General features: G+C 43.3%; 1 protein-coding gene across 1 annotated transcript in view; it reads right to left on the bottom strand.

Annotated features, from left to right (window-relative positions):
* Positions 1-6535: 6535 nt before the first annotated feature.
* The window catches only part of zbtb47b (zinc finger and BTB domain containing 47b), a 149752-nt gene continuing 141322 nt past the window's right edge, over positions 6536-14965 (bottom strand). The window contains 2 exon segments of the mRNA XM_065019193.1: positions 6536-9521; positions 9524-9892. Of these exon segments, the coding sequence (XP_064875265.1) occupies positions 9472-9521; positions 9524-9892 (419 nt within the window). The 3' untranslated portion in view covers positions 6536-9471.

Here is a 14965-nt window from a genome sequence, read left to right as displayed (position 1 = left end):
GCAGTCTTTACAGCTGCTGTACCAGTGGAATCAACACAGTATATAAGAATTTCAGCTAGTGAATGCCATCAATAAAACATAACATTCATTTCAAACATACAAAACCAAAACATTTCATTCAAATATCACTCTGCTTTACACACATAAATAACAACATGAAACAGTTTTGGAATAATATATCTATATTGTTTAATATTGAATTAGTCTCCTGTGTTACACATGATAAACACGAACCGATAGGATACATGTAATGTCAATAGCACCTCTAGACACTATAGTGCTCATTGTTTAAGTACGGTGTTTATATAGCTAGCCCATACAACTACTGTATAGTCATGGTCTATGTAGACCAGTCTACTAAGACATTGGGTTTACACTGTAATGTATAGAATCAACGAATGGTAGACACAATATGACTGGTTTTAATGCAGCAGTAGAAAGCGGTAGTTAGGTACATGAAAACCTTTAAAGTGTTCGAGGAGAGAGATGCTTTTCCAACTTTGATTCGAGTATTACATTGTTGATTTCTATTATGGTAAATGTAGGCCTTTCTTTTCCTCGGAACTGGACGTTTACTAGACCCACTAACCCAACCTCACATGTGCAGAACCACCAACCTCTCTAACTTTGAAACATTAGATTGAACACTAGAACAGACCATAAGGAAACAATGACCCTCCATTGTGAAAACATTAACTCTGTCTCCATAAGCCTTAATATACACACGGTCTTCTCACCAGCCAGAAGGAACATAGAAAAGTAAATTCCTCAAGAGGTCGAAATTCAAACCACTTTTCTTCCAGCTGAAGGCCACAGAATCAACCCTTACTGGACTACAGGCTGTATCTTTTAGCTTATCCCAAGAACTACAAATCCCAACAGGCTTTACAAAAAACACTCAACGTCCCGGCCCTAACCTAGCTGGCCGGCGGGACCTGCCTGGTTTTACTTTTTGACAAACATTTTTTTATTTTTTATAATGAATGCAAAACGCAAACAATCACACTTCTGAGAACCAACTCATCAGCTCCAACATACCCTGGTTTAAGGACATGTTAACTAAACAGGGACCTTTTCAAAGTCCCTTCTCTTTCCTTCGAGTGTAACATATCCATTATCATGTTAGACATGATCACACAGATTCAAAGCATTTGATCAATTAACAGGGTTGGCCAGTAAGTGCTTTTTCATGAAAAACATAAACATACTCACACAATTAAATACCAAGTTCCATTACCCACAATCCTTCAGATCTGATACTATGGATGCTTATCTCTCTCTAATGGCAACACAGCACTGAAAACTCTTTAAGATACAGTAAATATATTGATTGTGAGCCAATCAAGCACCGATCCATCACCAAGCATCTTAGAGTGCAAAGACTATAAAGAGATGGCTGTAAAATAATGCTCTCTGTCTAATAGTACCTATTCAATACTACTTTCTCTTGTTACTCATTTGGCTATTGATGTACATTTCCACATCATTCTGATGTAGGGTTGCAAAATTCCAGGAAGGTTGAATACATTCTAGAAATCCTGGAAGGTTGCAACCACATTCTGACCCAAAGTGCTATACCAGTAGTACCACCACTACCATTCCTCCTTAACCAATACCCACCAACCAGCCCTAACTAACGCAAACCCACCAACCAGCCCTAACTAACCCAATATCCACCAACCAGCCCTAACTAACGCAATACCCACCAACCAGCCCTAATTAACCCAATACCCAACAACCAGCCCTAATTAACCCAATACCCACCAACCAGCCCTAATTAACCCAATACCCACCAACCAGCCCTAATTAACCCAATACCCACCAACCAGCCCTAATTAACCCAATACCCACCAACCAGCCCTAATTAACCCAATACCCACCAACCAGCCCTAACTAACGCAATACCCACCAACCAGCCCTAATTAACGCAATTACCCACCAACCAGCCCTAACTAACGCAATACCCACCAACCAGCCCTAACTAACGCAATACCCACCAACCAGCCCTAACTAACGCAATTACCCACCAACCAGCCCTAACTAACGCAATACCCACCAACCAGCCCTAATTAACCCAATACCCACCAACCAGCCCTAATTAACCCAATACCCACCAACCAGCCCTAACTAACCCAATACCCACCAACCAGCCCTAACTAACCCAATACCCACCAACCAGCCCTAATTAACCCAATACCCAACAACCAGCCCTAATTAACCCAATACCCACCAACCAGCCCTAACTAACGCAATACCCACCAACCAGCCCTAACTAACGCAATTACCCACCAACCAGCCCTAACTAACGCAATACCCACCAACCAGCCCTAATTAACCCAATACCCACCAACCAGCCCTAATTAACCCAATACCCACCAACCAGCCCTAATTAACCCAATACCCACCAACCAGCCCTAATTAACCCAATACCCACCAACCAGCCCTAATGAACCCAATACCCACCAACCAGCCCTAATTAACCCAATACCCACCAACCAGCCCTAACTAACGCAATACCCACCAACCAGCCCTAACTAACGCAATACCCACCAACCAGCCCTAACTAACGCAATACCCACCAACCAGCCCTAACTAACGCAATTACCCACCAACCAGCCCTAACTAACGCAATACCCACCAACCAGCCCTAACTAACCCAATACCCACCAACCAGCCCTAACTAACGCAATACCCACCAACCAGCCCTAATTAACCCAATACCCACCAACCAGCCCTAATGAACCCAATACCCACCAACCAGCCCTAACTAACCCAATACCCACCAACCAGCCCTAATTAACCCAATACCCACCAACCAGCCCTAACTAACCCAATACCCACCAACCAGCCCTAATTAACCCAATACCCACCAACCAGCCCTAACTAACCCAATACCCACCAACCAGCCCTAATTAACCCAATACCCACCAACCAGCCCTAATTAACCCAATACCCACCAACCAGCCCTAATTAACCCAATACCCACCAACCAGCCCTAATTAACCCAATACCCACCAACCAGCCCTAACTAACCCAATACCCACCAACCAGCCCTAATTAACCCAATACCCACCAACCAGCCCTAATTAACCCAATACCCACCAACCAGCCCTAATTAACCCAATACCCACCAACCAGCCCTAACTAACGCAATACCCACCAACCAGCCCTAATTAACCCAATACCCACCAACCAGCCCTAATTAACCCAATACCCACCAACATCACATTCAGTTCCATGGCATCTCATTTCCATCAACTATCTATACAGATAGACCCATAGATAATATAACACAATCTACTATAGAGATAGACCCATAGATAGTATAACAGAATCTACTATAGAGATAGACCCATAGATAGTATAACACAATCTACTATAGAGATAGACCCAGAGATAATATAACAGAATCTACTATAGAGATAGACCCATAGATAATATAACAGAATCTACTATAGAGATAGACCCATAGATAATATAACAGAATCTACTATAGAGATAGACCCATAGATAATATAACAGAATCTACTATAGAGATAGACTCATAGATAATATAACAGAATCTACTATAGAGATAGACCCATGGATAATATAATAGCTACTATTGTCTATTGATGGGGAAAATCTCATGACAGTCCCACAGTTCTCTGGAGATGATTATATAACCTCCTCTTGTCCTGCTCTTCCAGAGCCTGACTACTGCTAACTATCTACATTTCAGCACATTTTGCCATGGGGCACAGATAAAAACATGTACATTGTCTCATGAGACTGAGATAAACAGTTTCCGTTTCAAAGCATTTTTCCTGCACCTACACATTTTTTCCATGGTGCAAAGAGAAAAATGTGCAGTTTTAAAGCTAATGTCCTGCTATTCTACACATTTTGCCATTGTGAAGCCAAAGATTGCACATTTTGGGGAGACAATATGTTTGCTATGATTGCTTTTAAACTAAGTTTTACAGAGCTAGCTTGTGATTAGCGCAATAGAATACAGGTATACAAATTCTCCAGAGTTCTATCTAATATACTAATAAAAATGGCAATAAATAAAAAAGGAGTTGTTCCAACTATATATCATTAAGTAACTGGTTCCACAGCCGTTTATTAGGTCAGATTTATAGTTGAATGAACATATGAGACAATTTGAGCAAACACGTTTTTAAGTCAGCAACATTTTTGCTTACATTTTCTGATGTTGGAGCTAAGTTTGGGCCAACTAAAATGTTTACGTTCATGTAAAACTTTGACCGAAAAGTTGAGTAAATTAGTGGAACCAATTACACTGTGTCTTCTTCATAAGGAATAATTCACCTTTCTCCAATATATCTAAACTGTCCCTCAGATAAGAGCAGATAAGATTGGTTTTTCTTAACAGCATTTTAACGTGAGATTTGATCGATTTCGGGCTAGCGTCTGTGATGTCATCAGTGGAGTAAAAAGTATCCAATTGTCATACTTGAGTAAAAGTAAAGATACCTTAATAGAAAATTACTCAGGTAAAAGTGAAAGTCACCCAGTAAAATACTACTTGAGTAAAAGTCTAAAAGCATTTATTTTTAAAAATACTGAAGTATCAAACGTAAAATTACAAATAATTAAAAAAAAATCCTTATATTAAGCAAGGCAGACGGCACACATTTCATGTAAAAAAAAAAAAATGGATGGTTGCCAGGGGCAACGCCAACATGTGTGTTTAGTGAGTCCTCCAGACCAGAGGCAGTAGGGACGACCAGGGACGTTCTCTTGTGTGTGAATTGGACCATTTTCTGTCCTGCTAAGCATTCAAAATGTAATGACTACTTTTGGGTGTCAGGCAAAATATATGGAGTAGAAAGTACATTATTTTCTTTAGGAACGTAGTGAAGTAAAAGTAAAAGTTGTCAAAAATATAAATAGTAAAGTACAGATACCCCCCAAAAACTACTTCAGTAGTACTAGTACTTTAAAGTATTTTTACTTCAGTACTTTACACTACTTGAAAAGAGCAGGAATAGGCTACAATCCAAGCTCTGTACAGTGGTTTCTAAACACCAGCAAGTCAGATAAATGTCTCTCCACTTTACTTCCTACTTTGGGAATCTCAAGCTGATTGTTCATCTATTCAGGGTCAGATTGACTGTTTTACACAACCTCTACTCATCCGTCTCGGGTAGTTACACACACACACACACACACACACACACACACACACACACACACACACACACACACACACACACACACACACTTACTGCATTCTCCTGTGCACTGCAAAATTGACTGTCTAGTCATAACCTTTCCAACGTGACTATCTAGTCATAACCTTTCCAACGTGACTAACTAGTCATAACCTTTCCAACGTGACTATCTAGTCATAACCTTTCCAACGTGACTAACTAGTCATAACCTTTCCAACGTGACTAACTAGTCATAACCTTTCCAACGTGACTAACTAGTCATAACCTTTCCAACGTGACTAACTAGTCATAACCTTTCCAACGTGACTAACTAGTCATAACCTTTCCAACGTGACTAACTAGTCATAACCTTTCCAACGTGACTAACTAGTCATAACCTTTCCAACGTGACTAACTAGTCATAACCTTTCCAACGTGACTAACTAGTCATAACCTTTCCAACGTGACTTTCTAGTCATAACCTTTCCAACGTGACTAACTAGTCATAACCTTTCCAACGTGACTATCTAGTCATAACCTTTCCAACGTGACTAACTAGTCATAACCTTTCCAACGTGACTATCTAGTCATAACCTTTCCAACGTGACTAACTAGTCATAACCTTTCCAACGTGACTATCTAGTCATAACCTTTCCAACGTGACTAACTAGTCATAACCTTTCCAACGTGACTAACTAGTCATAACCTTTCCAACGTGACTAACTAACAGTCATAACCTTTCCAACGTGACTATCTAGTCATAACCTTTCCAACGTGACTAACTAGTCATAACCTTTCCAACGTGACTATCTAGTCATAACCTTTCCAACGTGACTATCTAGTCATAACCTTTCCAACGTGACTAACTAGTCATAACCTTTCCAACGTGACTATCTAGTCATAACCTTTCCAACGTGACTAACTAGTCATAACCTTTCCAACGTGACTAACTAGTCATAACCTTTCCAACGTGACTATCTAGTCATAACCTTTCCAACGTGACTAACTAGTCATAACCTTTCCAACGTGACTATCTAGTCATAACCTTTCCAACGTGACTAACTAGTCATAACCTTTCCAACGTGACTATCTAGTCATAACCTTTCCAACGTGACTAACTAGTCATAACCTTTCCAACGTGACTAACTAACGTCATAACCTTTTCCAACGTGACTAACTAGTCACTAACTAACTAGTCATAACCTTTCCAACGTGACTAACTAGTCATAACCTTTCCAACGTGACTATCTAGTCATAACCTTTCCAACGTGACTAACTAGTCATAACCTTTCCAACGTGACTATCTAGTCATAACCTTTCCAACGTGACTAACTAGTCATAACCTTTCCAACGTGACTAACTAGTCATAACCTTTCCAACGTGACTAACTAGTCATAACCTTTCCAACGTGACTAACTAGTCATAACCTTTCCAACGTGACTAACTAGTCATAACCTTCTAAAACACCTTATATAATGGCATAACCTTTCCAACGTGACTATCTAGTCATTATATAATGGCATAATGTTGCCACACACAAATTACACAAAACTGTCACAATTTGAACATTTAACACACAAAAAGAGTACATATTAAATAACACTAAGGTTCAAAATAAGATGCAGGATTGATTTTTAGAGGCTTTATAATAATCTCACTAGCATGTGAGCTCACGGGAGTTGGTTATTGCGATGCCAGATACGTGTTTTAACAGACAGATCAGAAGAACATCTTCAGGTGGCTAAGAGAATGATGGTTCTGTCCTGCTGGTCTGTTCTGATGGCTTGGCTAATAGAGGAATGGACTCCTCACTGTGAGAACAGGGAGAGGAGGATAGAGGGTGAGGAGAGGAGAGACAGGGCACTGCTGGAGATGTCTGAAGAGGAGGGAAAGAGCGAGGGGAGAGGAGGATGAGAAGGGAGGAGAGAGGGCTCTATAGGCATCGTCTGGTGAGGACAGGAGAGATACAGGGCTCTGCGGGAGATGTCTGAAGAGGAGAGAAAGAGCGAGGGGAGAGGAGGATGAGAAGGGAGGAGAGAGGGTTCTGTAGGCAACGTCTGGTGAGGACAGGAGAGATACAGGGCTCTGCGGGAGACGTCTGAAGAGGAGGGAAAGAGAGAGGGGAGAGGAGGATGAAGATCAGGAGAAGAGAGAGACAGGGCTCTGCAGGAGACGTCTGAAGATGGGGGGAGAGAGGAGGATGACGATAGAGGAGGGGAGGAGAGAGAAGGGTAGGGGAGAGGAGGATGAGGATCAGGAGAAGAGAGAGACAGGGCTCTGCAGGAGACATCTGGCACCATATACCTCTGTTAGGACAGAGAGGTAAACTTTCAGAGAGAACTCACTGTACACAGAACACCTAGAACCTTTTGTAGAGAACTAATTCCACACAGAACACCTAGAACCTTCTGTCAGACAGAAATCATTCCACATATAACCTTATGTAGAGAACTCCTTCCACACAGACCAACTAGGGGAGGAGTTTAGGCCCCAGAATCAACCCAGTAAATAGCTAGTTAATATGAGAAGGGGTCATTAATCTCACCAGTAACTAGTTTGTCGGAGGAGGTGTTAATCTGACCAATGTTACATTGTGCTACAAGCATGGTCTTATTAAAGGGTGTGGCTTTGTGGTAAGCAGAATGAAAACAATGAAACGACAGATGTAATGTATGTTGTCATTTTACAAGTCCCTCTGAACTCTCAACGGCCAGGGCAGAGGTGAACTATTCCACACGGTAAAAACATTTCCACATGGTAGGTGTATGCATTTATACTGTTTATGTTACAAGAAGCCTCTGTGTGATCCTTCACCTCTTCAGACTGCAGAATCCACACAGAGACCAGAGCCGAGTTAAGATGTCTTGGTCTTCAGACTGCAGAATCCACACAGAGACCAGAGCCGAGTTAAGATGCCTTGGTCTTCAGACTGCAGAATCCACACAGAGAACAGAGCCGAGTAAAGATGCCTTGGTCTTCAGACTGCAGAATCCACACAGAGACCAGAGCCGAGTTAAGATGCCTTGGTCTTCAGACTGCAGAATCCACACAGAGACCAGAGCCGAGTTAAGATGCCTTGGTCTTCAGACTGCAGAATCCACACAGAGACCAGAGCCGAGTAAAGATGCCTTGGTCTTCAGACTGCAGAATCCACACAGAGACCAGAGCCGAGTTAAGATGCCTTGGTCTTCAGACTGCAGAATCCACACAGAGACCAGAGCCGAGTTAAGATGCCTTGGTCTTCAGACTGCAGAATCCACACAGAGACCAGAGCCGAGTAAAGATGCCTTGTTCTTCAGACTGCATAATCCACACAGAGACCAGAGCCGAGTAAAGATGCCTTGGTCTTCAGACTGCAGAATCCACACAGAGACCAGAGCCGAGTTAAGATGCCTTGGTCTTCAGACTGCAGAATCCACACAGAGACCAGAGCCGAGTAAAGATGCCTTGGTCTTCAGACTGCAGAATCCACACACAGACCAGAGCCGAGTAAAGATGCCTTGTTCTTCAGACTGCAGAGTCCACACAGAGACCAGAGCCGAGTTAAGATGCCTTGGTCTTCAGACTGCAGAATCCACACAGAGACCAGAGCCGAGTAAAGATGCCTTGGTCTTCAGGCTGAGATGTGGTTATATGAAGGAATCCTCCTTCCATCCATGTCTCGCTCTGCTCCTGTAAATCCCCCTCCTCTCATAGATAGTCTGAGTACTTCAGGGGGTCCGGGGAGGGGGGGCGGGGGTTGGCTGACTGGATGCTAGCAGTCTGTAAGCAGAGTGTTGTAGAGTAGATGGATGCTAGCGGTCTGTAAGCAAAGTGTTGTAGAGTAGATGGATGCTAGCAGTCTGTTAGCAGAGTGTTGTAGAGTAGATGGATGCTAGCGGTCTGTTAGCAAAGTGTTGTAGAGTAGATGGATGCTAGCAGTCTGTTAGCAGAGTGTTGTAGAGTAGATGGATGCTAGCGGTCTGTTAGCAGAGTGTTGTAGAGTAGATGGATGCTAGCGGTCTGTTAGCAGAGTGTTGTAGAGTAGATGGATGCTAGCAGTCTGTTAGCAGAGTGTTGTAGAGTAGATGGATGCTAGCCGCCTGTTAGCAGAGCGTTGTGGAGTAGATGGATGCTAGCAGTCTGTTAGCAGAGCGTTGTGGAGTAGATGGATGCTAGCGGTCTGTTAGCAGAGCGTTGTAGAGTAGATGGAAGCTAGCAGTCTGTTAGCAGAGTGTTGTAGAGTAGATGGATGCTAGCAGTCTGTTAGCAGAGCGTTGTAGAGTAGATGGATGCTAGCGGTCTGGTCTGTTAGCAGAGCGGAGTGCGTTAGCTAGATGTTGGAGCCCATCCTGCCAGAGAAGAAGGGTGGAAAAGGGGGAGGTGGGGGGCGGGGGTGTGGGGCAGCCCCCCCAGGGAGTGGATCAGAGGGAGGGAGAGGGGCGTGGCATGGTGGTGCATTGCCCCCGGGAGCACCGCCCCTAAAACCACCTGACCAATCGCAGCAGGGTCCGCAGAAACAGTTGGGGAGGGGGGGTCGATGCCCAGCGAGTCGTTGTTGTCAGTTACCATGGGGTTGCTGACCCGGATGCACTTCTCCTTGTGCGCTTTGAGCATGTTGGAGAAACGGAACCTCTGACCACACACCTCGCAAGGGTACGGCTTCTCCCCCGTATGGGTCCGGCGGTGACGCTTCATGTTGGGACGACTGGTGAAACTCTTCCCACAGATCTCACAGATATACGGCTTCTCTCCTAGGAAGGAGGGAGACACACGTTATGGACTAGCACAACAAAGAAAATAAATCACTACAATTAGACACTAAGTTGAAGCTGACGGAAATACAAGTCAACACAACCACATATCACAAAGGACAGCTAGCTAGTGCTAACAGTCAGCATCTGGATAATATGTGTGAAATGCTCGATAATGTTTGTGATATCAATGTATATTTTCTGGGTGATTTTAAATATTGACTGGCTTTCATCAAGCTGCCCACTCAACGAAAACTCTTCCAACTGTAGCCAGTTCCTGCAACCTGGTTCAGGTTATCAGTCAACCTACCAAGGTAGTTACAAACAACATAATAACGACATCATCCACGTATTGATCACATCTTTACTAATGCTAAAGAAATCTGCCCTAAAGAATGTGGTGACCCGAGGTTTGGATGTAACCCTCACTCCTGCTGAGCACACCAAGACAGTCGTGAAGAGGGCACGACAAAACCTATTCCCCCTCAGGAGACTGAAAAGATTTGGCATTGGTCCTCAGCTCCTCAAAAGGTTCTACAGCTGCAACATCGAGAGCATCCTGACCCTGACAGGTTGCATCACCGCCTGGTATGGCAATTGCTCGGACTCCGACCGCAAGGCACTATAGAGGGTAATGCGTACAGCTCAGTACATCACCGGGGCAAAGCCTGCCATCCAGGACCTCTATACCAGGCGGTGTCAGAGGAAGGCCCTAAAAATGGTCAATTACACCAGCCACCCTAGTCATAGACTGTTCTCTCTGCTACCGCACGGCAAGCAAGTCTAGGTCCAAGAGGCTCCAGAACAGCTTCTACCCCCAAGCCACAAGACTCCTGAACAGCTTCTACCCCCAAGCCACAAGACTCCTGAACAGCTTCTACCCCCCAAGCCATAAGACTCCTGAACAGCTTCTACCCCCAAGCCACAAGACTCCTGAACAGCTTCTACCCCCAAGCCACAAGACTCCTGAACAGCTTCTACCCCCAAGCCACAAGACTCCTGAACAGCTTCTACCCCCAAGCCACAAGACTCCTGAACAGCTAATCAAACGGCTACCCAGACTATTTGCATTGCCCCCCACCCTCCCCTGTATTTCTCCCCGCTATTGTTATTTAATGCTGCTCTTCAATAAGTTGTTATTCTTATCGCTCACTTTTTTTTAATAGGTATTTTCATTTAACTGCATTGTTGTTTAAGGGCTTGAAAGTAAACATTTCACTGTAAGGTCTACACCTGTTGTATTCGGAGGTCTATACAGCTGATTCAGGAAGCCATAAAGGCAGGAAGTCGTTGTGAAAGTAAAACAGGACCTTCGCCTTCGACACCAGCATCAGCAGAGTCAAAGGTGGAGCCGGGGGAATTACCAGAACGGAGGCCGAGAGAAGTGTGATTAAACATGAACTTCTACCAACCTCCTTCTTTTGACGTCCTTCTGGAAGATAACGTGAGCAACAAGGACTGAGGGTTTGGTGAGGGGGTGTCCAGTATGGACCAGATGTAACCGGTTTTGAGGGAGGAGTTGTGTAGGGGAATATGACAGGGGTCTAGGGTCAGTTTGTTATGTCTGGAGTATTTCTCCTGTCTTATCCGGTGTCTTGTGTGAAATGAAGTATGCTTACTCTAATTCTCTCCCTCTCCCTCTCGGAGGACCTGAGCCCTAGGACCATGCCTCAGGACTACCTGACATGATGACTCCTTGTTGTCCCCAGTCCACCTGGTCGTGCTGCTGCTCCAGTTTCAACTGTTCTGCCTGCGGCTATGGAACCCTGACCTGTTCACTGTACGTGCTACCTTGTCCCGGACCTGCTGTTTTAGACTCTCTCTCTACCGCACCTGCTGTCTCTAACTAACTGAACGCTCAGCTATGAAAAGCCAACTGACATTTACTCCTGAGGTGCTGACTTGTTGCACCCTCTAGATCCACTGTGATTATTACTATTTGACCCTGCTGGTCATCTACGTTTGAACATCTTGGCCATGTTCTGTTATAATATCCACCCGGCACAGCCAGAAGAGGACTGGCCACCCCACATAGCCTGGTTCCTCTCTAGGTTTCTTCCTAGGTTCTGATCTTTCTAGGGAGTTTTTCCTAGCCACCGTGCTTCTACACCTGCATTGCTTGCTGTTTGGGGTTTTAGGCTGGGTTTCTGTACAGCACTTTGAGATATCAGCTGATGTACGAAGGCCTATATAAATACATTTGATTGATTGATTCATTGACAGTATAGAAGTAATTGTTTAACGGTTAGAATGGTCATTTTGCTTAGAGGAGCTTTTGGTTATTATTTTTGCGGTTTCGGCTACTGTTGTTTTTTCATTCAACTTTTGGAACATTGGTGTTGAAGTCTGTTACATCAGAAGCTCTTTACCCACAGAGGGACAGGGCTCGTCGTTACAGGCAGTCAGCCCAGTCCAGCGTTGCCAGTCAGGCCTTCTCAGGGCCAGGGGACATATCTTTCGTATTCTTCTTTAGGAGGAACACATTTCCTCTAGAAGAGACAGTAAAGTGTAAAGGGCTTTGCTTGAATAACAAAAAGAAAGTGGATTTCTCACAGAACAATCTTGTTGACCCTAACCAGTCAGGCTGACTGAACTAGAGGGTTCCTCTGTCTTTCTACCAATGGGAAACGTAGAAATGTTTTAGGATGTTACGCTGAGGCTGACACGGTAACGATACCTTCTTGTTTTTGTAGGACACTAGGTCCCATTACGTTGAGTAACTCCAGGTCCACAGATGAAGGGTGATGTGTACCCGTAGGTGTCAAACTAATATTTAATGATAACCGTTGCCGAGGGGAAACAGTCTAGAGCCTGATGAACTATGGGTCGCCCTACCCCCGAGCTAGACATCTCGCTGAGTGGTTTTTTAATAAAGGTTTCTCCCACCCCAGCTGTCGGCTGCAGAGTGTAAAACCAGTGGTGCGGTTGGTACCAGCGGGTCACTAGAATTGGGACCGGGCTGGAACAGCAACATCCGTAGGTAATAGGCCTGAAGCTGGGGTAACCTTGGCTAGCGCATTCATCTCAAGGGAGAGGCATGAGTCGGGCAAGGCAAGCAGTATCCAGATCCATAGGATGTAGTGATTATCATATCATACCTATCATATCTAGAAAACCAAAGTTTTAAAGGCTGGGCCTAATGTATCAAATACATTTTTTTTTATAAAGCCTTTTTTTACATAAGCAGATGTCACAAAGTGCTTATACAGAAACCCAGCCTAAAACCCCAAACAGCAAGCGTATAAAAGGTGTTGTAGTGATTCCTGTAAAGAATATTAGCTGGTCTGTAATGAGGAGCAACCAGACACCATACTTGACACATTTATGAAATTGCTTATTGAAGTTACTAATAAGCATAAACCCATTAAGAAAATGACTCTGATTTTTTTTTATCCCCTTGGATTAAAGAGGAATTGAAACATGTTTGAGAGGGATGAGGCAAAAGGAATGGCAAATAAGGATATATATATATATAACACAGCTGATCGTATAAGGATATATATATATATATAACACAGCTGATCGTTATACATACTGCAAATTGAGAAATCATGTGACTAAGCAAAAAGAAGAATCCCTATGAAAAAGATAAATTACAAAGAGAATGACAGTGAAAAGCACCAATGAAACCTTGGGCAAACAAAGCGGCTCCATCATTCATTGAATCAGACGGCTCATTCGTCACAAAATGATTTTTTTCATTGGCAAGACAAGCAAATTTAGGCACAAAATGCCAACAACTAATTCTGAACCAACATGTATAACTGACCGGATTATGTAAAGTGAGTGTGGAAGAGGTCTATCAGAAATGCCACCGGGGTCTGACAGCTTGGAAGATAGCCACTCCTATTTGGAGGGAATCAAAAGTCATTCCCAAGAATAGCAAAGCACCCTTGATGCTGACTCAAACAGCAGACTAATCACTGTTACCAACAATGAGTAAATATTTTTATTACATTTTTTTTTAATCAAATTAATAGATTTTCAGCACAGTTATAGGGAAGGACATTCAACATGTGTGACACTTAAAACAATTGACTGATGATTGGCTGAGAAAAAATGTATAATAGAAAGATTGTGGGAGCATCTTGTTAGACTGCAACTTTTCACATTATCAGAGATTGTGGGAGCATCTTGTTAGACTGCAACTTTTCACATTATCAGAGATTGTGGGAGCATCTTGTTAGACTGCAACTTTTCACATTATCAGAGATTGTGGGAGCATCTTGTTAGACTGCAACTTTTCACATTATCAGAGATTGTGGGAGCATCTTGTTAGACTGCAACTTTTCACATTATCAGAGATTGTGGGAGCATCTTGTTAGACTGCAACTTTTCACATTATCAGAGATTGTGGGAGCATCTTGTTAGACTGCAACTTTTCACATTATCAGAGATTGTGGGAGCATCTTGTTAGACTGCAACTTTGCACATTATCAGAGATTGTGGGAGCATCTTGTTAGACTGCAACTTTTCACATTATCAGAGATTGTGGGAGCATCTTGTTAGACTGCAACTTTGCACATTATCAGAGATTGTGGGAGCATCTTGTTAGACTGCAACTTTTCACATTATCAGAGATTGTGGGAGCATCTTGTTAGACTGCAACTTTTCACATTATCAGAGATTGTGGGAGCATCTTGTTAGACTGCAACTTTTCACATTATCAGAGATTGTGGGAGCATCTTGTTAGACTGCAACTTTTCACATTATCAGAGATTGTGGGAGCATCTTGTTAGACTGCAACTTTTCACATTATCAGAGATTGTGGGAGCATCTTGTTAGACTGCAACTTTTCACATTATCAGAGATTGTGGGAGCATCTTGTTAGACTGCAACTTTTCACATTATCAGAGATTGTGGGAGCATCTTGTTAGACTGCAACTTTTCACGTTATCAGAGATTGACTTCATCACTACTTGTATTTGTGAGAAGTATTGACATGTTGAATGCATGAAGCTGTCTGTTTAAACTACTAGCACACAGCTCAGACACCCATGCATACCCCACAAGACAAGCCACCAGAGCTCTCTTCACGGTCTCCCAGTCCAGAACATACCGGGGGGGGTTAAG

Source organism: Oncorhynchus nerka, linkage group LG6 (assembly GCF_034236695.1).
Source record: "Oncorhynchus nerka isolate Pitt River linkage group LG6, Oner_Uvic_2.0, whole genome shotgun sequence".
NCBI lineage: Eukaryota > Metazoa > Chordata > Actinopteri > Salmoniformes > Salmonidae > Oncorhynchus > Oncorhynchus nerka.
Note: the sequence above shows the minus strand (reverse complement) of the source record. Positions and strands in the feature narration are given on the sequence as shown.